Source organism: Bombina bombina, chromosome 12 (assembly GCF_027579735.1).
Source record: "Bombina bombina isolate aBomBom1 chromosome 12, aBomBom1.pri, whole genome shotgun sequence".
NCBI lineage: Eukaryota > Metazoa > Chordata > Amphibia > Anura > Bombinatoridae > Bombina > Bombina bombina.
The window spans coordinates 16,036,507-16,061,506 of NC_069510.1; the positions used below are offsets into that span (position 1 = coordinate 16,036,507).

At 38.2% G+C, this 25,000-nt stretch overlaps 1 protein-coding gene across 1 annotated transcript in view; it reads left to right on the plus strand.

The window, feature by feature from the left end:
• Positions 1 to 25,000, plus strand: part of DBH (dopamine beta-hydroxylase) — a 110,855-nt gene that overhangs the window by 44,336 nt on the left and 41,519 nt on the right. The window contains exons 3-5 of the mRNA XM_053696239.1: positions 2,134 to 2,394; positions 13,499 to 13,675; positions 13,781 to 13,883. Of these exons, the coding sequence (XP_053552214.1) occupies positions 2,134 to 2,394; positions 13,499 to 13,675; positions 13,781 to 13,883 (541 nt within the window). The remainder of the gene's footprint in view (positions 1 to 2,133; positions 2,395 to 13,498; positions 13,676 to 13,780; positions 13,884 to 25,000) is intronic.

The window sequence follows — 25,000 nt, forward strand, 5'->3', positions numbered from 1 at the left end:
AGCAAATCATGTCCGCTCGACCCTTCATAAATCTACTCCTTGATCTTGAGTTATATTTTTCACAATTGAGCAGTCTTTCTACCCCATGGGGCCTATTTGTTAAAGGTCTTGCGGACCTGATCTGACAGTGTGGATCAGGTCCGCAAGACCTCGCTGAATGCGGAGAGCAATATTCTCTCCTTATTCAGCATTGCACCAGCCGCCCCCTGCAGACTCGCGGCCAATGAGCCGCCAGCAGGGGGTTGATTTCCGGCGATTCCTGTCCGCCTCATCAGAGCAGGCGGACAGGGTTATGGAGCAGCGGTCTTTAGACCGCTGCTTCATAACTGGTGTTTCTGGCGAGTCTGAAGACTCGCCAGGAAGACGGGCCCACAAGCTCCATGCGGAGCTTGTTAAATGGGCCCCCATGTCTGCTGTAACATACAAATTAACCATTTTATCTCTTGAGCTGCTGCACCCCATATAAACAGTAGGGATTTGACCCCTTGACTGACATTTCTGTCTGCTACAAATTTGTAGGAGGCCTTTAACATGTAACTAAAACTCATGGACTTAAAAAAAAAAAATGTAAGTGTCCAGTATTTTTGTGAAGACTTTACTGGAGAACCTGCTAAAATACTCGATGGTCCAATTGAAAACTGGACATCCGGTAACCAGTTTTCCTTCTAAGGCCAGTTTTGTGAGTGGCCCAGCAGTGAAACAGGTAATTAGAGCAATTAGCAAACACTACACAATGCAGACTGCAAGGTATGGTTCCCTTTTTAACTGTTTCACTGCTGTGCTGCTCACAAAACTGGCCTTAGAGGGAACACTGTCGGCAACCCTAGCTGATGCAGCCCACCAGGAAATCTCCTGATTCCCTGGTAGGCCAGTCTGGCCCTGCTTTCAAAGTCCCTTTAAGACATAAAAGTCCAACCTTTAAGTGCCTTTTAAACTGTATAAATCCTATATTAGTTTCCACAAGATATCTGAGAAAATATCCTATAAAATGCCCCATGTAAACCAAATAAAAAGAGAAATGTAGGAGACTTTCTCTGAGTTTTAATTGTAACTTGAGTGTCCTAAAAATTGTGTGGCCTGTCCCAATATGAAACCAAAGTCCTACAGTCGTGGAAACTCTCAATAAAAAATAAATGAATATCTAAAGCAGCAGTTCACGGTGCACTGCTGGGACTGCTAATTACTTCTAGGAAATATCCCTGCAGCCAACTGCTGTGCGCTTAACACGCTTGGTAGCTATGTTGGATGGGAAAGTGTTGGCGTGTAAAAGTGACCAGAACCTTCTGTATTCAAGGTGGCTACTAAATATCATACAGCTGCGCACAGCACTTTCAAAATGATTTCATGATTCAGATAGACCATGGTATGTTGAAAAACTATCTAATTTACTTCTTGTATCAGGTTATCAGTCTCTTGGCATCAATTGTGAAAAAACAGGGATGTATGCTTAGGAGCCGGACCATTTCTTGGGCACTATATGGCAGCAATTGTAGGAGGAAAAGCTACTAACAGGAAACTAAAAAAAAATCTTCTTTATTAAAGGAATAGTCTAGTCAAAATTAAACATTCATGATTCAGATACAGTATGCAATTTTAAGCAACTTTCTAATTTACTCCTATTATCAATTTTTCTTCATTCTCTTGGTATCTTTATTTAAATGTAAGCTTAGGAGCAGGACCATTTTTGGTTCACAACCTGGGTAGCACTTTCTGATTGGTGTCTAGATGTAGCCACCAATCAGCAAGCTCTACCCAGGTGCTGAACCAAAAATGGGGCGACACATAAGTTTACGTTAAAAACGCATGCTCTGAATCATGAAAGGCTAGACTATCCCTTTAAGTTAAAGCTGAAATGTAAATACAGGTTATGAAAACTTCCCCCAAAAATTCCAAATAAAATGCTCAACACATTTTAGTGTTGCCACAGCCCTGCCCTTGGGATTCCGATTCAGACCCCTGTTGTTCAGGGTTTGCTTAATCTGTTGATACTTTATATAGTAATATAATATCAATTAATCACCTGTTCTTTTCATATACTGTTGCTGTGTTATGGAACTTTGTTGTTGTTTTATTTCCAGATACTCCTCTCCTGGTTTTATGATGAAAATAGTTTTGTTTTTTTCTGTTACATAGGATGGGACGGTTCACCTGATATACGCACTTCTGGAGAAACCATACCAAACCATTTCTAAAATCAATATTTCTGCTCTTCATGTCCGGGGTCTTCAGAGAGTGCAGCTGCTAAAGACTGATATTCCTACCCCTCGACTGCCTGCAGATGTCAAACAAATGGAGATCAGAGCTCCAGCAATCATAATCCCAAACCGGGAAACCACATACTGGTGCTATATTGTCGAACTGCCTAAAAACTTCCCAAAGCATCACATTCTCATGGTGAGAGAATTATGTATTTTTAGAGAAATGTACTGTCCAGCCTATAAGGTTGTATTCTAGAGATCTGTACTCTCTAGTCTGTAATGTTATAATGTACTTCAGAGATCTGTACCTATAAGGTTATAAAGTATAATAATTCTAGAGATCTTCACTGTCCAGTCGATAAGGTAATAATGTATTCTAGAGATCTGTACTGTCCAGTCTATAATGTTATGATGTATTTTAGAGATCTGTACTGTCCAGTCTATATGGTTATGATGTATTCTAGAGATCTGTACTGTCCAGTCTATAATGTTATGATGTATTCTAGAGATCTGTACTGTCCAGTCTATAATGTTATGATGTATTCTAGAGATCTGTACTGTCCAAGCTATAATGTTATGATGTATTCTAGAGATCTGTACTGTCCAGTCTATACGGTTATAACATAATCTAGAGATCTGTACCCTCTAGTCTATAAGGTTATAATGTATTCTAGAGATCTGTACTGTCCAGTCTATAATGTTATGATGTATTCTAGAGATCTGTACTGTCCAGTCTATAAGGTTATTATGTATTCTATAGATCTTTACAGTTCAGTCTTTAAGGTTATGATGTATTCTAGAGATCTGTACTGTCCAGTCTATACGGTTATGATGTATTCTAGAGATCTTTACAGTTCCGTCTATAAGGTTATGATGTATTCTAGAGATCTTTACAGTTCAGTCTATAAGGTTATAATGTATTCTATAGATATTTACTGCCCATTCTATAAGGTTATGATGTATTCTAGGGATCTTTACAGTTCAGTCTATAAGGTTATGATGTATTCTAGAGATCTGTACTGCCCAGTCTATAAGGTTATGATGTATTCTAGAGATCTGTACTGCCCAGTCTATAAGGTTATGATGTATTCTAGAGATCTTTACAGTTCAGTCTTTAAGGTTATGATGTATTCTAGAGATCTGTACTGCCCAGTCTATAAGGTTATGATGTATTCTAGAGATCTTTACAGTTCTGTCTATAAGGTTATGATGTATTCTATAGATCTTTACAGTTCAGTCTATAAGGTTATGATGTATTCTAGAGATCTGTACTGCCCAGTCTATAAGGTTATGATGTATTCTAGGGATCTTTACAGTTCAGTCTATAAGGTTATGATGTATTCTAGAGATCTGTACTGCCCAGTCTATAAGGTTATGATGTATTCTAGAGATCTTTACAGTTCAGTCTTTAAGGTTATGATGTATTCTAGGGATCTTTACAGTTCAGTCTATAAGGTTATGATGTAATCTAGAGATCTGTACTGCCCAGTCTACAATGTTATAATGTATTCTAGAGATCTGTACTGTCCAGTCTATACGGTTATGATGTATTCTATAGATCTGCACTGTTCAGTCTATAAGGTTATGATGTATTCTAGAGATCTGTAATGTCCAATCTATAAGGTTATGATGTATTCTAGAGATCTGTACTGTCCAGTCTATAAGGTTATGATGTATTCTAGAGATCTGTAATGTCCAATCTATAAGGTTATAATGTATTCTAGAGATCCGTACTGTCCAGTCTATAAGGTTATGATGTATTCTAGAGATCTGTAATGTCCAATCTATAAGGTTATAATGTATTCTAGAGATCTGCACTATCCAGTCTATAATGTTATGATATATTCTAGAGATCTGTACTGTCCAGTCTATAAGGTTATATAACATATTCTAGAGATCTACACTGTCCAGTCTATATGGTTATGATGTATTCTAGAGATCTGTACTGTCCAATCTATAAGGTTATAATGTATGCCAGTGATTTGTACTGTCTAATCTATAAGGGTATGATTAATTTTACAGACCTGCACTGTCCAGTCTATAAGGTTATGGTATATTCTAGAGATCTGTACATTCCAGTCTATAATGTTATGGTATATTCTAGAGATCTGTACATTCCAGTCTAAAAGGCTATGGAATATTCTAGAGATTTGTACTTTCCAGTCTTTAAGGGTATGATTTATTTTACAGATCTGTACTATCCTGTCTATAAGGTTATGATTTATTCTAGAAATCTTTACAGTTCAGTCTATAAGGTTATGATTTATTCTAGAAATCTTTACAGTTCAGTCTAAAAGGTTATGATGTATTCTAGAGATCTTTACAGTTCAGTCTATAAGGTGATGTATTCTATAGATCTTTACTGCCCACTCTATAAGGTTATGATGTATTCTATAGATCTTTAATGCCCACTCTATAAAGTTATGATGTATTCTAGAGATCTGTACTGCCCAGTCTATAAGGTTATGATGTATTCTAGAGATCTTTACAGTTCAGTCTGTAAGGTTATGATGTATTCTAGAGATCTTTACAGTTCAGTCTATAAGGTTATGATGTATTCTAGAGATCTTTACAGTTCAGTCTTTAAGGTTATGATGTATTCTAGAGATCTGTACTGCCCACTCTATAAGGTTATGATGTATTCTAGAGATCTTTACTGCCCACTCTATAAGGTTATGATGTATTCTAGAGATCTGTACTGCCCAGTCTATAAGGTTATAATGTATTCTAGAGATCTTTACAGTTCAGTCTTTAAGGTTATGATGTATTCTATGGATCTTTACAGTTCAGTCTATAAGGTTATGATGTATTCTAGAGATCTTTACTGCCCACTCTATAAGGTTATGATGTATTCTAGAGATCTGTACTGCCCAGTCTATAAGGTTATGATGTATTCTAGAGATCTTTACAGTTCAGTCTTTAAGGTTATGATGTATTCTATGGATCTTTACAGTTCAGTCTATAAGGTTATGATGTATTCTAGAGATCTGTACTGCCCAGTCTATAATGTTATAATGTATTCTAGAGATCTGTACTGTCCAGTCTATACGGTTATGATATATTCTATAGATCTGCACTGTCCAGTCTATATGGTTATGATGTATTCTAGAGATCTGTAATGTCCAAACTATAAGGTTATAATGTATTCTAGAGATCTGTACTGTCCAGTCTATAAGGTTATGATGTATGCTAGAGATCTGTAATGTCCAATCTATAAGGTTATACTGTAGTCTAGAGATCTGTACTGTCCAGTCTATAAGGTTATGATGTATTCTAGAGATCTGTACTGTCCAGTCTATAAGGTTATGATGTATTCTAGAGATCTGTAATGTCCAATCTATTAGGTTATAATGTATTCTAGAGATCTGCACTGTCCAGACTATAATGTTAGGATATATTCTAGAGATCTGTACTGTCCAGTCTATAAGGTTATAACATATTCTAGAGATCTGCACTGTCCAGTCTATATGGTTATGATGTAATCTAGAGATCTGTACTATCCAATCTATAAGGTTATAATGTATGCCAGAGATCTGTACTGTCCAATCTATAAGGGTATGATTAATTTTACAGAACTGCACTGTCCAGTCTATAATGTTATGGTATATTCTAGAGATCTGTACATTCCAGTCTATAAGGTAATGGTATATTCTAGAGATCTGTACATTCCAGTCTAAAAGGCTATGGAATATTCTAGAGATTTGTACTTTACAGTCTTTAAGAGTATGATTTATTTTACAGATCTGTACTATCCTGTCTATAAGGTTATGATTTATTGTATATATCTGCACTGTCCAGTCTATAAGGTTATGGTATATTCTAGAGATCTGTACTGTCCAATCTATAAAGGTATGGTTTATTTTACAGATCTGTACTGTCCAATCTTAAAGGGTATGATTTATTTTTACAGATCTGTACTGTCCAATCTTAAAGGGTATGATTTATTTTACAGATCTGTACTCTCCAGTCTGTAAGGTTATGATATATTCTAGAGATATGTACTGCCCAGCCTTTAATGTTTTTTTTTATTAGATTTTAATGGGGCACAGACAATCTTTACTGAGCCCTCCTGTGTATGAGTTCCGAGGTCAACACTTTTGCACACTACAAAGGTCTGTTTATAATATAAATCAATACAAATAATTTTAAGAAAAATTAAACTCAAAATGTAATTCCCCATAAAATTAAATTTGGAAATACTTTGCAGTACAGGTGATTTAAATATGAAAACTATAGATTTTACCCGCCCCAGAGGAGCTGGAGTGCATTCTGTGGATTTAATCTTATTCTCCTACATGCTGCATAGTGATTAGTTAAAGGGACAGTCAAGTCCAAAAAAAACTTTCATGTTTCAAATAGGGCATGTAATTTTAAACAACTTTCCAATTTACTTTTATCACCAATTTTGCTTTGTTCTTTTGGTATTCTTAGTTGAAAGCTAGACCTAGGAAGGCTCATATGATAATTGCTAAGCCCTTGAAGGCCGCCTCTAATCACATGCTTTTGTATTTGCTTTTCACAGCAGGGGAGAGCTAGTTCCGGTAAACCCTATAGATAACATTGTGAGCATGCCCGTGAATTGTGGCAGACACTGCACTAATTGGCTAAAATAAAAGTCAATAGATAATAAATAAAATGTCATGTGATCAGGGGGCTGTCAGAAGATGTTTAGATACAAGTTAATCACAGAGGTAAAAAGTGTATTATTATAACTGTGTTGGTTATGCAAAACTGGGAAATGGGTAATAAAGGGATTATCTATCTTTTAAAACAACAAAAATTCTGGTGTTGACTGTCCCTTTAAGGAGGTCATTTATATCTGTCCATAATTGGTCAAAGCAAAGGAAACAAGATAAACTATACCCAAGGGACTTTTCAGGCTTTCCAAGGGGCATGTCCCTGAATTGCAAAACAATGCACATTTTGATAACAAAATCAAAGGCTTAATTGTTGTTAAACATTTATTTTATATGTAGATGTTTTGTAACGCATTGATTAATTTCTAATATGTATATGAAACATCTCTTTATAGCAGAGCTTTCCAAACTTTTCATGTTGGTGACACACTTTGTAGACCTACATCATTTCGCGACACAGTAATTCAGTTGTACTAGCAAAAAGGAGGTTAAACCAACTTGTTTTAAAAGATACGGACACATACATAAATTATATAACAACAAAATGCATTTACAAGTAACAGTATGTATGTGCAAGAATTAAAAAAAAGTTTAATAACACCAATAGCTACTTACTATTTTAATGGGATGTATGAGGTTGATGGGATGAACACAGTTTCGTAATATTTGGTGTAATATTAGATAAAGACACTCGCATTTCATCATCAAGCATTTTTAAGCTTCCACTTCCTATCCATATATCAAGAGCAGGAGCAGCAATGCACTACTGGGAGCTAGCTGCAAAAAAAACCCCACTGTCTTCTGACTTCAGCTCAGCATTTAAAGCTGTCACCCTCAGAGCTCTGCAAGTCCGACTGACTACTGCACGTGCTGCAAACACACTGCTGTCCCACTCACTGATTATACGTGCAGTCCAGGCCCGGACTGACCATAGGGCATGTTGGGCATTTGCCCGGTGGGCCGCCGGTTCCCTTAGCTCCGCCCACCATTACGGCAAGGTCAGTAGCTCTGTGCTGACTGACCCAGAATTAAAGATTCTAACTGCTGATTTTTGGGGCACTGTTCTCAATGGCACATCAGGGGGCGTCACTTAAGCACCATAAAAAGGCCACACCAGGGGGCACAGACTTGCATACAGCGGCCGTGAGAATCCTCCACTTACTTCTTGCAAGTGGATCTCACGGTCGCTGTATGCAGACAGGACAGGAGCTGCCTGCACATGCTATCAATCCGGCCAGAAGTGGGAGGAGCAGGTGGTCCTCCGAGTTCTGTGCTGCTAGCCTGGCTGCCTGGGAGGAAGTGAAAATGGTGACACAGTGACCTCCTACAAACCCATCACTTCCTCTCATCGTCCTAAGTAGCGTGCGCATGAAGGAGGGAAGAGGGCGAGGGAGGCAGCCACATCCAGGGTGACTATACTAGGAGCGTGTACATTATATAAGTTAAGTAAACACAAATATTGTATATCTTATGTGCGATGGGAGTTTTTCTGTGGCTTATAAACTGTGCTATCTCATGTAGTCATAGATACCACCAGAGCTGCTTCTTACATTTTTACAAGGCTTTGGTTATTGTAGTATAATGTGGCTTGTAAACTGTAGTTGTTTTAACTACATTTTATATGCAAACACTTATCTCTACAAAATATGTGGGTAGTCTTTACTTATCTTTGAAATGAAAAACAATAATATAAGATTTTGCGATTGCATAACAAAAAAAACAAGTTTGGTTTCTTCATGTAAGCTCAGTGTAATAAACGAGGTAAAACAAAGCGGCATTTGAAAATTAGACACTTTTCTCCCACTCCTTTCTTTCAGAGGCCTTGTTTCAGAAGCTTTAGAAAACCAATATTCAGTGTTTTTGTGCTGAGAGACGTAGGGTAGCTTAATAAGTAAATAAACCTATCCCGAGGAGAGAACCTAGTTACGAGCGTGGTACTGACTATATTGAGTAAGGGTAACGGCCTGATAACATCTTCATGCAGGTCAGTGGTCAATATATAGCGCGCCGCCTTTGCTGTGGGGGGGGGGAGTGGGCCTCTTTGCCCTAAAATGCCCGGGCCTTTTTTTGGTCCCAGTCCGGCCCTGGTGCAGTCACAAGCCAATTAAGGAGACTACATGTGCAGTCAGGAGCCAATGTGCCGCCAAATCCGCCTATGGTAATAGTTTCAGTTCCCACTGAGCTGTGCCAATTGGTTAAGATGAGACTGTGACCCACTAGGTATCAATCACGTGTCAACCATGTGATATGCGTAGCAGGCAGGTGGAAAGTCAGAAACCAAAAAACAATAAAAAAAAAAAAAAAAAAAATTTAAAAAAAATTGTGCTGAAGCAGGGACACACCTACACACTGCTGCCGACACACTAGTGTGTCCCGACACACAGTTTGGAAAGCACTGCTTTATAGGAATACTAATATTTAATGATTCAGATAGAGTAGCAATTTTAAGCAACTTTCTAATTTACTCCTATTATCAATTCTTTGTTTTCTTGCTATCTTTATTTTTAAAAAAACAGGAATGTAAAACTTAGGAGCCGACCCATTTTAGGTTCAGAAGCCGGGTTACACTTGTTTATCGGTTGCTAAATGTATCCACCAATAAGCAAGCGTTATCCAGGATGCTGAACCTAAAATGGGCTTGTTTCTAAGGTTTACATTCCTGCTTTTTAAATAAAGATAGCAAGAGAATGAAAAAAATCGATAATAGGAGTAAATTAGAAAATTGCTTAAAATTGCTGTTCTATCGGAATCATTAAATACAAAAATGTGGGTTTAATATCCCTTTTAATATCCATTAAAACTTGTTAGTGGTATGTGGATAGTTTTGCTTCCCCAGGGATATACATAGGTGTAAATAAGTGTATGGACTAAGCAAACATTTTTCAGCACAACTCTTGCGTACTTAAGTATGCCAAGTGTGCTCCAGCCTTTGACTTTGTGCGGAGAGCACTAATCCATAATTCTGGTATATTACAATTCCTGTAAATTACAGAAAAAGTAGACAAAATAAATATTGCATTTATATTGCATGTAATTTTATATGTTTCATTTAACATTTTATGGGGATATATTTCTGTTTCAAATTCCTTTAAATGCTAAAAAATTTTTTTACAATTATGATAAATAAACAAAAGCTTTTATGAATTTATTTTTTGCTTTCAGTTTTCAGTATGTAAACACAGCACAGGGAATATTACAGTTAAATATTTCACAAGTCTGCTATCATCTTCGTTCTGTTTGTTTAACAGAGCGTATTTAAATATTCTCAGACATGTAACAGATTTTGCTTATAAAACGGTCACATGAGCATTTTATAGTCCCAATTTAACCAAAAAGAGTTTATTTAATTCACTTTATCACTTAATATAAGCCATGTAACTTTATGACATTAGATGAAACTATCCCTTGAGTGGGATTTAAAATTAGACTGCGCCACAGGAAAACTGATACAACCCGGTGACAGAGCAGACTCGTAAGCCCTCTATGGCTGATACTGAATACTAATTACCATAACAAACAAAATTCAGCGTTAAGAGAAAAATGTAAGATGGCAACCGCCATTAGTGTCAAAACTGTGGCCAATAATAGCACAGCTTACTCCCACAGAGAAAAAGTCTCTGCAACAGAATCCCTTTCCTATATCACAGGTTATTTTATTTTTTTATATGAATCATTGCATCTTAAAAAATAGCAAGTGAAAAATGTTAGTAATTCCACCTACCTAACATTTTCTAAATGTTTTATAAAATAATAAAAAAGCATCAATCACAGTTCAATTAATTATTACTATTATTATGGGTTTTAATCCCCGCTATTTATGCACAGGATTTGCCATTAGGCAAAGTAAACAGCTGTCTATAGGAATTTTTGTACCTTGTGCGCCATAGAATTAATAGGAAACAGACCCGTGGGGAATTATATCATTTAAAAAAAAAACATTTGATGCTGGTAACAAGTAGGTAGAAAATGCTTGGGGGATCCTGAGTAATTTTTGGATATGTTTAAAAAAAAAAAAAAAGTACTGTAAGAGTAGGTGTGAAACGCGTCAGCCAGCTGCTACTCGTGCTGCCAATAATTCACTACATTGGAGTTTTTTTGCAATTTCTAATTAATGTCAATTTGTCAAGTTTTTAATATCTCAAGTTCATATCTGATATATGACTTAGACTTAGGGGCATATCTATTAAGCGCTGTATGGAGCTTCGAGCCAGAAACACCAGTTATGAAGTGGCGGTCTAAAGACCGCTGCTCCATAACCTGTCCGCCTGCTCTGAGGAGGCGGACAGACATTGCCGTAATTCAACCCGATCGAGTACAATCAGATTGACTGACACCCCCTGCTAGCGAATCTGCAGGGGGTGGCATTGCACCAGCAGTTCACAAGAGCTGCTGGTGCAATGCTGAATGCGGAAAGCGTATTGCTCTCCGCATTCGGCGAGGTCTGTCGGACCTGATCCGCAATGTAAAAAAAATGACTAAACTTGTGATCCCGAACTGTTTGCAGAGATACTGAAATATGGGTACCAAGGTTAAAGGCACAGTCTTCTTGAAAATGTATATTGTTTAAAAAGATAGATAATCCCTTAATTACCCATTCCCCAGTTTTGCATAACCAACACAGTTATATAAATACACTGTTTACCTCTGTGATTATCTTGTATCTAAGCTTCTGCCGACTGCTACCTTATTTCAGTTCTTTTAACAGACATGTATTTTAGCCAATCAGTGCTGACTCATAAATAACTTAACGGGAGTGAGCACAATGTTATCTATATGACCCACATGAACTAACACTGTCTAGCTGTAAATAAATGTCAAAATGCACTGAAATAAGAGGCGGTCTTCAAGGACTTAGAAATTAACACATGAGCCTAGCTAAGTTTAGCTTTCAACAAAGAATATCAAGAGAACAAAGCAAATTTGATCTTAAAAGTAAATTGGAAAGTTGTTTAAAATGGCATGCCCTATCTGAATCGTGAAAGTTGTGTTTAGCCACCTGGCAGCAGAGCTTGAAACAATGTTTACAACAATGGTATACATAGTCGCAAATGCTACTGCCAAAGACAGCTAAAGACACGTGAACGCTCCTATTGTTCTACCTAGCTTTACTTTTCAACAAAAGGATACCAAAGGGGCAAAGCAAATTTGGTACTAGAAGTAAATTAGAAGGTTGTATAAAATGACATGATCTGTCTGCTCTGGATCATGAATGTTTAATTCTGACCTTATCCTTTGCAGCTTCAAAACTGTTTGTCTGTGAAACGTTACTGCCAGCACATTATTCCTTCACTTCTCCATGTGATATTTACTAAGATCAGGAAGACACCACTGTAGCTGTTCTGTATATTCACAGTTGGACACATTATTCTAGGCAAAGTCTGATTAATCATCCTTTTGGCAATATTAGTTCTTTGTTTACTGTTACTTGTATGTTGTCTTTCTGCGCTTAGTTTATTTACTTTTAAAATTGTATAAAATAATAATAATAATGCAATTCCCTCTTCTACGTTAGCAAGTAACTGTGATAATTTTAAGGATTTTTTTTCTTTCATGATTTAGACAGAGAATACAATTTTAAACAACATTCCAATTTACTTCTATTATCTAATTTGCTTCTTTCTTTAGATATCCTTTGTTGAAGAAATAGCAATGCACATGGTTGAGCCAATCACACGAGGCATCTGTGTGCAGCCACCAATCAGCAGCTTCTGAGCCTATTTAGATATGCTTTGAAACAAATTATATCAAAAGAATGAAGCAAATTAGATGTAAGAAATAAATTGGAAATTTGTTTAAAATTGCATGCTCTTTCTAAATCATGAAATAAAAATTTGGGATTCGTGTCCCTTTAAAGGAACATTAAACCCAGAAGAATAGCACCAACACATATATAATAAAAATACAATGCAATATCACATTTTGGTTTACAAATGAATAGTAGATTTTTTTAATCACAAATTTTAAAGTTGCTTCCAATTTCGCTGCTCCATATCATGTGATAGCCATCAGCCAATCACAAATGCATATAGATGTATAATGTGACCTTTTGCACATGCTCAGTAGAAGCTGGTGGATCGGAAAGCGTGCATATAAAAACAGTGCACATTTTGATAACAGAAGTAAATTGGAAAGTTGTTTAACATTCAATGCTCTATCTGCATCATGAATTTAAAGGGACATTGGACTCCAAAATGCCCTCAATACGTGCAGTGCTTTACTGGCCATCAGTTCATTAGAGCTGAGAAATATGACAGTTGCATGAGCAGTTTTTGCTAAATTTACCTGCGTTCTCTGTATGGTTTTTCTTTCTGATTGCTGTGATATAGCCAATCAAAGGCCTTATTGCCTTTGCTATTAGTTCATTGGAGGCTGGCTTAAGCATGGGTATGCTCATTCCCAAATATGATGTAGTAATGAAGCTGGGCACGTGCACTATGCAGTACTGATGTGGGTTATATTAGTAAACAGTGAGCACGCATGGCTTCAGAATTACAATGAGCAACAATACAGGTGTGAGAGACCACCTTCATTACCGTAAAAGGTTTGGCCAATATGGCAAGTCTTGCTGTAGCCTCAATCATTGTGAGTTGGTGTATCCTGTATGGCTTGGTGATAAAATAGTTGTCTGCATTCTAATGAATTGTAGTTCTCTTCCCTTTGCAGTATGAGCCAGTGATTACTAAGGGACATGAAGCTATAGTTCATCATATTGAAGTTTTTCAATGTGCCACTGAGTATGAAACTTACCCCCAATACAGCGGACAATGTGACTCCAGCATGTCACCCGACAGGCTTAATTACTGCCGACACGTGCTGGCAGCCTGGGCTATGGGGGCGCAGGTGAGTTCACAGAAGGTTTTTGGGCTAAGTGCTGGTACAAGTTTTGGAGAAATACAGAGGAAGAGTCATTTTCTAACAGCTAATTATGCTTTTTTATATTTCCAGCAATTTTATTATCCAGAAGATGCTGGGCTGGCTTTTGGTGGAGAAGGTTCTTCTAGGTTCTTGCGTCTTGAGGTCCATTACCATAATCCCCTAGAGCTGAAGGGTAAGTCATCTTAAAGGGACAGTCTATTAGAAAATTGTTATTGTTTAAAAAGATAGATAATCCCTTTATTACCTATTCCCAAGTTTTGCATAACCAACACAGTTATATTAATATACTTTTTACCTCTATGATAAACTTGTGTCTAAGCCTCTGCAGACTGCCCCCTTATCTCAGTTCTTTGGTCAGACTTGCATTTTAGCCAATCAGTGCTGGCTCATAAATAACTCCATAGGAGTGAGCACACTGTTACGTATATGACACAGTGAACTAGCACTGTCTAACTGAGAAAAAGGTACACAATGCACTGAGATAAGAGGCGGTTTTCAACTGTTTAGATATCAGTTTGAGCCTACCTAGGTTTAGCTTTCAACAAAAAATACTAAGAGAAAGCAAATTTGATGATAAAAGTAAATTGATGGTAAATTTAAAATTGCGTGCCCTATCTGTGTTAAAGTGACAGTGTACTATAAAATGGATTGCCCTTAATGTATTTCTAATGACGTGTAATTCCGGCAGCATAAAATGTGTGATGCTAATTTTGTTCTTTTACACCACAACCCATAAGAATAGTCTGATCTTATTGTATCACGTTCTGTACACACAAATGCTTCCTTATCACATCTTTGTCTGTTTACTAAAGCCCAACACTTAGGGCTTGATATTGAAAAGCTCAGCAACATGAGGAGAAATCATGCAATATCTTTGGGATTAAAAATTAAAAAAACTACCAATTAAAAAATCTAACCGCTAGATTTAGAGTTTTGTCGGTAAAAACCCGCGTAGCTAACGCTAACACTCAAACCCCCCTTAAAAAAAACTATCACTAACCCCCTGAAGATCTCCCTACCTTGAGTCGTCTTCACTCAGCCGAGCCGAAGTCTTCATCCAATCCGGGCGATGTGGTCCTCCATCCAGTAGAAGTCTTGATCCAAGCGGCAAAGAAGAGGTCTTCCATCCGGGCGATGTCTTCTTCCAAGCGGCATCTTCTATCTTCTTTCTTCCGGATCCATCTTCATCCCGCCGATGCGGAACATCCTCCTTCCCCGACGGACTAACGACGAATGAAGGTTACTTTAAGAGACGTTATCCAAGATGGCGTCCCTCGAATTCCAATTGGCTGATAGGATTCTATCAGCCAATCGGAATTAAAGGGACAGTATACACTCATTTTCATATAACTGCATGTAACAGACACTACTATAAAGAATAAGTTGCACAGATACTGATATAAAAATCCAGTATAAAACTGTTTAAAAACTTACTTAGAAGCTGTCAGTTTAGCTCTGTTGAAAAGGCAGCTGGAAAGCCCACTGCAAGTGGGAAATAAGACCCTCCCCCTTCTTTTGCATATGAAAAACATAATTTATGTAAGAACTTACCTGATAAATTCATTTCTTTCATATTAGCAAGAGTCCATGAGCTAGTGACGTATGGGATATACATTCCTACCAGGAGGGGCAAAGTTTCCCAAACCTCAAAATGCCTATAAATACACCCCTCACCACACCCATAAATCAGTTTAACGAATAGCCAAGAAGTGGGGTGATAAAAAAAGTGCGAAAGCATATAAAATAAGGAATTGGAATAGTTGTGCTTTATACAAAAAAATCATAACCACCACAAAAAGGGTGGGCCTCATGGACTGTTGCTAATATGAAAGAAATGAATTTATCAGGTAAGTTCTTACATAAATTATGTTTTCTTTCATGTAATTAGCAAGAGTCCATGAGCTAGTGACGTATGGGATAATGACTACCCAAGATGTGGATCTTTCCACGCAAGAGTCACTAGAGAGGGAGGGATAAAATAAAGACAGCCAATTCCTGCTGAAAATAATCCACACCCAAAATAAATTTTAATGAAAACATAAGCAGAAGATTCAAACTGAAACCGCTGCCTGAAGTACTTTTCTACCAAAAACTGCTTCAGAAGAAGAAAACACAACAAAATGGTAGAATTTAGTAAAAGTATGCAAAGAGGACCAAGTTGCTGCTTTGCAAATCTGATCAACCGAAGCCTCATTCCTAAACGCCCAGGAAGTAGAAACTGACCTAGTAGAATGAGCTGTAATCCTTTGAGGCGGAGTTTTACCCGACTCGACATAAGCATGGTGAATTAAGGATTTCAACCAAGATGCCAAAGAAATGGCAGAAGCTTTCTGACCTTTTCTAGAACCGGAAAAGATGACAAATAGACTAGAAGTCTTTCGGAAAGACTTAGTAGCTTCAACATAATATTTCAAAGCTCTAACAACATCCAAAGAATGCAACGATTTCTCCTTAGAATTATTAGGATTAGGACATAATGAAGGAACCACAATTTCTCTACTAATGTTGTTGGAATTCACAACCTTAGGTAAAAATTCAAAAGAAGTTCGCAACACCGCCTTATCCTGATGAAAAATCAGAAAAGGAGACTCACTAGAAAGAGCAGATAATTCAGAGACTCTTCTGGCAGAAGAGATGGCCAAAAGGAACAAAACTTTCCAAGAAAGTAATTTAATGTCCAATGAATGCATGGGTTCAAAAGGAGGAGCTTGAAGAGCCCCCAGAACCAAATTCAAACTCCAAGGAGGAGAAATAGACTTAATGACAGGTCTTATACGAACCAAAGCTTGTACAAAACAATGAATATCAGGAAGATTAGCAATCTTTCTATGAAAAAGAGCAGAAAGAGCAGAGATTTGTCCTTTCAAGGAACTTGCGGACAAACCTTTATCTAAACCATCCTGAAGAAACTGTAAAATTCTCGGAATTCTAAAAGAATGCCAGGAAAAATGATGAGAAAGACACCAAGAAATATAAGTCTTCCAGACTCTATAATATATCTCTCTAGATACAGATTTACGAGCCTGTAACATAGTATTAATCACAGAGTCAGAGAAACCTCTTTGACCAAGAATCAAGCGTTCAATCTCCATACCTTTAAATTTAAGGATTTGAGATCCTGATGGAAGAAAGGACCTTGCGACAGAAGGTCTGGTCTTAACGGAAGAGTCCACGGCTGGCAAGAGGCCATCCGGACAAGATCCGCATACGAAAACCTGTGAGGCCATGCTGGAGCTACCAGCAGAACAAACGAGCATTCCTTCAGAATCTTGGAGATTACTCTTGGAAGAAGAACTAGAGGCGTTAAGATATAGGCAGGATGATACTTCCAAGGAAGTGATAATGCATCCACTGCCTCCGCCTGAGGATCCCGGGATCTGGACAGATACCTGGGAAGTTTCTTGTTTGGATGAGAAGCCATCAGATCTATTTCTGGGAGTTCCCACATTTGAACAAGCTGAAGAAATACCTCTGGGTGAAGAGACCATTCGCCCGGATGCAACGTTTGGCGACTGAGATAATCCGCTTCCCAATTGTCTATACCTGGGATATGAACCGCAGAGATTAGACAGGAGCTGGATTCCGCCCAAACCAGAATTCGAGATACTTCTTTCATAGCCAGAGGACTGTGAGTCCCTCCTTGATGATTGATGTATGCCACAGTTGTGACATTGTCTGTCTGAAAACAAATGAACGACTCTCTCTTCAGAAGAGGCCAAGACTGAAGAGCTCTGAAAATTGCACGGAGTTCCAAAATATTGATCGGTAATCTCACCTCCTGAGATTCCCAAACCCCTTGTGCCGTCAGAGACCCCCACACAGCTCCCCAACCTGTAAGACTTGCATCTGTTGAGATTATAGTACAGGTTGGAAGAACAAAAGAAGCCCCCTGAATTAAACGATGGTGATCTGTCCACCACGTCAGAGAATGTCGTACAATCGGTTTTAAAGATATTAATTGAGATATCTTTGTGTAATCCCTGCACCATTGGTTCAGCATACAGAGCTGAAGAGGTCACATGTGAAAACGAGCAAAGGGGATTGCGTCCGATGCAGCAGTCATAAGACCTAGAATTTCCATGCATAAGGCTACCGAAGGGAATGATTGAGACTGAAGGTTTCGACAAGCTGAAATCAATTTTAGACGTCTCTTGTCTGTCAAAGACAGAGTCATGGACACTGAATCTATCTGGAAACCTAAAAAGGTTACCCTTGTCTGAGGAATCAATGAACTTTTTAGTGAATTGATCCTCCAACCATGATCTTGAAGAAACAACACAAGTCGATTCGTATGAAATTCTGCTAAATGTGAAGACTGAGCAAGTACCAAGATATCGTCCAAATAAGGAAATACCACAATACCCTGTTCTCTGATTACAGACAGAAGGGCACCGAGAACCTTTGTAAAAATTTTTGGAGCTGTAGCTAGGCCAAACGGCAGAGCCACAAACTGGTAATGCTTGTCCAGGAAAGAGAATCTCAGGAACTGATAGTGAGCTGGATGAATCGGAATATGCAGATATGCATCCTGTAAATCTATTGTAGACATATAATGCCCTTGCTGAACAAAAGGCAAGATAGTCCTTACAGTTACCATTTTGAATGTTGGTATCCTTACATAACGATTCAATATTTTTAGATCCAGAACTGGTCTGAAGGAATTCTCCTTCTTGGGTACAATGAAGAGATTCGAATAAAACCCCAGCCCCTGTTCCAAAACTGGAACTGGCATAATTACTCCAGCCAACTCTAGATCTGAAACACATTTCAGAAATGCTTGAGCTTTCACTGGGTTTACTGGGACACGGGAAAGAAAAAATCTCTTTGCAGGAGGTCTTATCTTGAAACCAATTCTGTACCCTTCTGAAACAATGTTCTGAATCCAAAGATTGTGAACAGAATTGATCCAAATTTCTTTGAAAAAACGTAATCTGCCCCCTACCAGCTGAGCTGGAATGAGGGCCGCACCTTCATGTGGACTTAGAAGCTGGCTTTGCTTTTCTAGAAGGCTTGGATTTATTCCAGACTGGAGATGGTTTCCAAACTGAAACTGCTCCTGAGGATGAAGGATCAGGCTTTTGTTCTTTGTTGAAACGAAAGGAACGAAAACGATTATTAGCCCTGTTTTTACCTTTAGATTTTTTATCCTGTGGTAAAAAAGTTCCTTTCCCACCAGTAACAGTTGAGATAATAGAATCCAACTGAGAACCAAATAATTTATTACCCTGGAAAGAAAGGGAAAGTAGAGTCGATTTAGAAGACATATCAGCATTCCAAGTTTTAAGCCATAAAGCTCTTCTAGCTAAAATAGCTAGAGACATAAACCTGACATCAACTCTGATAATATCAAAAATGGCATCACAGATAAAATTATTAGCATGTTGAAGAAGAATAATAATATTATGAGAATCATGATCTGTTACTTGTTGCGCTAAAGTTTCCAACCAAAAAGTTGAAGCTGCAGCAACATCAGCCAATGATATAGCAGGTCTAAGAAGATTACCTGAACACAGATAAGCTTTTCTTAGAAATGATTCAATTTTCCTATCTAAAGGATCCTTAAAGGAAGTACCATCTGCCGTAGGAGTAGTAGTACGTTTAGCAAGGGTAGAAATAGCCCCATCAACTTTAGGGATTTTGTCCCAAAACTCTAATCTGTCGGATGGCACAGGATATAATTGCTTAAAACGTTTAGAGGGAGTAAATGAATTACCCAAATTATTCCATTCTCTGGAAATTACTTCAGAAATAGCACCAGGAACAGGAAAAACTTCTGGAATAACCACAGGAGATTTAAAGACCTTGTCTAAACGTTTAGATTTAATATCAAGAGGACCAGAATCCTCAATTTCTAAAGCAATTAAAACTTCTTTAAGTAAAGAACAAATAAATTCTATTTTAAATAAATATGAAGATTTATCAGCATCAACCTCTGAGACAGAATCCTCTGAACCAGAAGAATCATTAGAATCAGAATGATGATGTTCATTTAAAAATTCATCTGAATAACGAGAAGTTTTAAAAGATTTTTTGTGTTTACTAGAAGGAGGAATAACAGACATAGCCTTCTTAATGGATTCAGAAACAAAATCTCTTATGTTATCAGGAACACTCTGAACATTAGATGTTGTTGGAACTGCAACAGGTAATGGTACTTTACTAAAGGAAATATTATCTGCATTAACAAGTTTGTCATGACATTTAATACAAACAACAGCTGGAGGAACAGCTACCAAAAGTTTACAGCAGATACACTTAGCTTTGGTAGTTCCAGCACCAGACAGCGATTTTCCTGAAGTATCTTCTGACTCAGATGCAACGTGAGACATCTTGCAATATGTAAGAGAAAAAACAACATATAAAGCAAAATTGATCAAATTCCTTAAATGACAGTTTCAGGAATGGGAAAAAATGCCAAAGAACAAGCTTCTAGCAACCAGAAGCAATGAAAAATGAGACTTAAATAATGTGGAGACAAAAGCGACGCCCATATTTTTTAGCGCCAAAAAAAGACGCCCACATTATTTGGCGCCTAAATGCTTTTGGCGCCAAAAATGACGCCACATCCGGAACGCCGACATTTTTGGCGCAAAGAACGTCAAAAAATGACGCAACTTCCGGCGACACGTATGACGCCGGAAACAGAAAAGATTTTTTGCGCCGAAAAAGTCCGCGCCAAGAATGACGCAATAAAATGAAGCATTTTCAGCCCCCGCGAGCCTAACAGCCCACAGGGAAAAAGTCAAATTTTTAAGGTAAGAAAAATGATTGATTCAAATGCATTATCCCAAATATGAAACTGACTGTCTGAAAAAAAGGAATGTTGAACATTCTGAGTCAAGGCAAATAAATGTTTGAATACATATATTTAGAACTTTAAAAAAGTGCCCAACCATAGCTTTAGAGTGTCACAGAAAATAAGACTTACTTACCCCAGGACACTCATCTACATGTTTGTAGAAAGCCAAACCAGTACTGAAACGAAAATCAGCAGAGGTAATGGTATATATTTAAGAGTATATCGTCGATCTGAAAAGGGAGGTAAGAGATGAATCTCTACGACCGATAACAGAGAACCTATGAAATAGACCCCGTAGAAGGAGATCATTGAATTCAAACAGGCAATACTCTCTTCACATCCCTCTGACATTCACTGCACGCTGAGAGGAAAACCGGGCTCCAACCTGCTGCGGAGCGCATATCAACGTAGAATCTAGCACAAACTTACTTCACCACCTCCATAGGAGGCAAAGTTTGTAAAACTGATTTGTGGGTGTGGTGAGGGGTGTATTTATAGGCATTTTGAGGTTTGGGAAACTTTGCCCCTCGTGGTAGGAATGTATATCCCATACGTCACTAGCTCATGGACTCTTGCTAATTACATGAAAGAAAGACCCTTTACACAAACAGGAGCAAGCTGGAGTAGGTAGCTGACGGTATTCTCATAAAACATTGGGGCTTGGTTAGGAGTCTGAAAATCACAGCAATGTTATTTAAAAATAAGCAAATCTATACATTTAAAAAAAACAAAAAACTTTATGGGCTATATAAATAGATCATCTACAAAACATTTATGAAAAGAAAAAATGAGTGTATAATGTCCCTTTAAGGGAGAAAAAATCTCTTTTAAAAAAGATGGCATACCTTGCATTCCTTTTGGCTGATTTGCTTCTTCAAATTCAAATCAGCCAATAGGATGAGAGCTTCTGAAATCCTTCTGGCTGTTCAAATCAGCCAATAGGATGAGAGCTACTGAAATCCTATTGGCTGTTCAAATCAGCCAATAGGATTTCAGTAGCTCTCATCCTATTGGCTGTTTTCAGAGTTAAAAGCCGTAACGCAAAACTCGTAATCTACCTGATTGTAATGTAGACGTCTCTCTCCTTTACCTCAAGAACCTGCATAGTCAGATAAATCTCTTTCAAATTAAAATTTGTGTTTCTAATATTTTTTTAGGGACCTCTCTGTATGATGAGATCTTAGATCAATTAAAAATTTGCATTATATTACTTTTTTTGCCACCTCCCACTGGGAGTGTAATATCTTCTGCTGTATATGTCTACACAACGTCTCTATAGCCAATACTTATGTATTTCAGACAGACAGACAAAATCAGCTATTTTAAAAGTAACCAACACAAATTATTTTTTTTTCAAGCAGGCTCAACAAAATCAAAATATACAATTCTTATATTTATATTTCTTGACATCAGAAGACTACAAGAAAAAATGTTGTCGTCAAGAGTAGCAAAATTTAAAAGACGGCCCATACAGGGTTGTGGGAGTTACAATATAAGCTAGAGGGTCGCCTTTGTGCCAGTGCAGAAATAAAAGCATTTTTGCCAGGTGAACACTGTCACCGGAGCAATCATCTGACTATACAGTCAACATAAGTCAGGGCCGGTGCAAGGATTTTTGTCTACACAGGCAAAGCTGCATTTTTACGCCCCCCCCCTCCCCCAATCCTCACCACGACACCATAAAAAACCCTGACAATACCACCCAACATACATACCCACATACATACACATATAGTATATATATGTACAGTATATATATATATATATATATATATATTTTTTTTTTATATATATATATATATATATATATATATATATATATATATTGTATAAATATTATATATTTATATATATAGTTGTTATTTAATGTATTAGACATAATCCATGTCACTCCATGATTTAATGCAGAACTGAGTTTTTTCCCAGCAGCAAGCAGCAACCATAGCCATACCAGCTCACTCCCCCCAACCAGAAATTACACCTGGGTTCTTCTTCACATAGGTGATCATGTGCATTATGCATAGGTTCTATAGGGACTCAGACTAATGTGTAGAAGTGTTGTTGGGGGGAAAAAAGTGGTGCCGTTAAATTTTATAATTAAAAATATATATAAAAAAGGAAACTGTGGCTGGTCTGTGTTATATAGCATTAGCTTTAATAAGGTAATGATTCGAAATAATAATACAGCCACACCACAGCCACGAATTCTTATAAATTAAATGAGGTGCCAACCTACCTACTTCAACCTCTCTCACTGTCTTCAGTACAGTGCCGTGGCACCGGTCTCTCTGGGGATCTGGGGGTGGGTGGGCGTCACTCAGGTCCGTGGTTCAGCCTCAATGTCAAAATCGCATAGTGTGACAACAGTCACAAGGCGCCAGCATCCTCACGTTTGTTTCCCTCTCACAGTTCCACCACTGCCGCCTCCACTTCCAGCCTCTCACCACACTTACTGACTGACAGAGACAGACTCTGTAAACATGAGTGACGCACAGTCAGGCCCCAGATAGACGGCCGTTACGCTGAGTGCCATTCGATGCGCAAGTGAGCTCTCTAAACTGCCCAGTGCCCACACACACCCTCCTGACCCTGCCCATGCATAATGCTGCCTGGAACTTCTGCAAGTGAAGTGTCTGGACAGTGTCCTGAGTGACAGTCAATGAACAGTGTGCCGTGCGCTGTGTGTACATACATTTTTCACTAATCAAGCTGCTTTGCTAAATGCCGGCAGCCAGGCAGATCTAGCGCCCCCCTGCTGAGGCGCACTAAGGCGGCTGCCCAGATTGCGTTACACAAATGCCGGCCCTGCGTCCACTATATAATAAACTTTATTGTGGTTCTCTAGACATATCAGATTGTATAACTGAGTCCTTAAAGTGAATGTAAAGTTTCATGAATGAGTGCCCGGTTTTTAAAAATACTATTAAAAACAGGCGCCTTTTCATTCATGAAACTTTACATTGCAGCGTTTTTAAAAAAAAAAAAACTTACCTTTTTCTTTATGACAGCAGACCGCGATCCTCTGCCCGCAGCTACTCTGTAGTTACCACTTCAATGATGACAAAACCATCTTCCTCCAATCACAGCGTGGCCTCACAAGATGGATGCTCTGGGGTGCACGCTGTGATTGGAGGAAGCCGGTTTTGTCATTGTTGATGTAAGTACAGAGGAGCTGTGGGCGGCGGATTGCCGGTTGGGGTTTGCTAAACAAATAGGTAAGTATTTAAAAAAACAAAACGTTGCAATGTAAAGTTAAAGTATTTTTAAAAACCAGCACTAATTCATGAAACTTTACATTCACTTTAAAGACTCCCTCCCCCCAAAAAACCTTATGTGCTGTGTTTTTACTTTTCAAAACATTTTTGGGGGTTGCTTATGGCAACCATTTAAAAAGAGGAGGTGATTCTCTTTCAATTAAGGTGTCTTGGAGGTTTGTAGCTAGAAGGGTTTGAGTAACCTAAAGCCCCCTTGAATTCCTGGTTCCGCCCCCTCTGTGAAATCCCCACATACATTTGTGCTAACGTCATTAGCACTACCATGATGCATTGGGAGTGACACTCACTATGCTACCAACAAATACAGCCTACAGCGTGAATAATCACTGAAAACAGCTTTGGATCAGTGATCACCCTTCTTGATGTAATCACACACACAGGCCACAATGTATATGGTGTCAAGGGGTTGTCATGCACATCACAATATGCTGATAATTATAGTGTTTTCTAAGCAGTGTTTACTACTCTCTGTCCAATGACTATGTAATGGCTTTCCTACTCTACATTATCAGAAGCTCCACAAACTGCTACATAAAATTCACCAGCAGTAGATACTACCTAGAAAGTTAGCCCCTCGACAGTGTGCAGCATAAGGGGAAGGGGCCTTTGATCCCTGGGAGGAGACAGTCCCTATGTTGCTGCAAAAGGTGTGGGTCTTAAGGAGCCCGGTATTTAAGGGGAGATGCAGCGGCCATCTTAGCCTCAGTAAAACTTTTCAAAACAGCAAGTTGCCCTCCCTCCCATGTTTTGAGGTGTTCTTGTTTTATATTTGTCACAGCGGGGGCGGGTGTTAGTCCCCTCACGTAAACAAGTTGACTATGACCATAAGTGAATGGGTTAACCTCCTAACGGGGTGGGAGAGCAGGTTAAGTAGCTTCTTGGACACAGGGTTCCTTGGAGTTGTGGGTAAAATAACAGACTTAATTTAAGTCCAGGTAATTTAAAGTATGGCCTGGTCAACAAGAAAAGGGAGGATGAAGTTTTAAGAATGGGACTAGCATTTCTGGGTTGTGTTCTAGCTGGTTCTAGTTATTAAAGTTATATATGTTATAAAGAGTTATTTATGTTTTCTTAAAATGGTTATTTAATAAAAGGCTGTGGCCAGAATTTTACCAAACAACAAGTCTCAGTGGATTTATTTATAGAATATGTTTAAAGGTAAATAAGGTTTAAAGGGGGCGGAATTTTGACGAGTCAAGGGGTCACATTTTGACC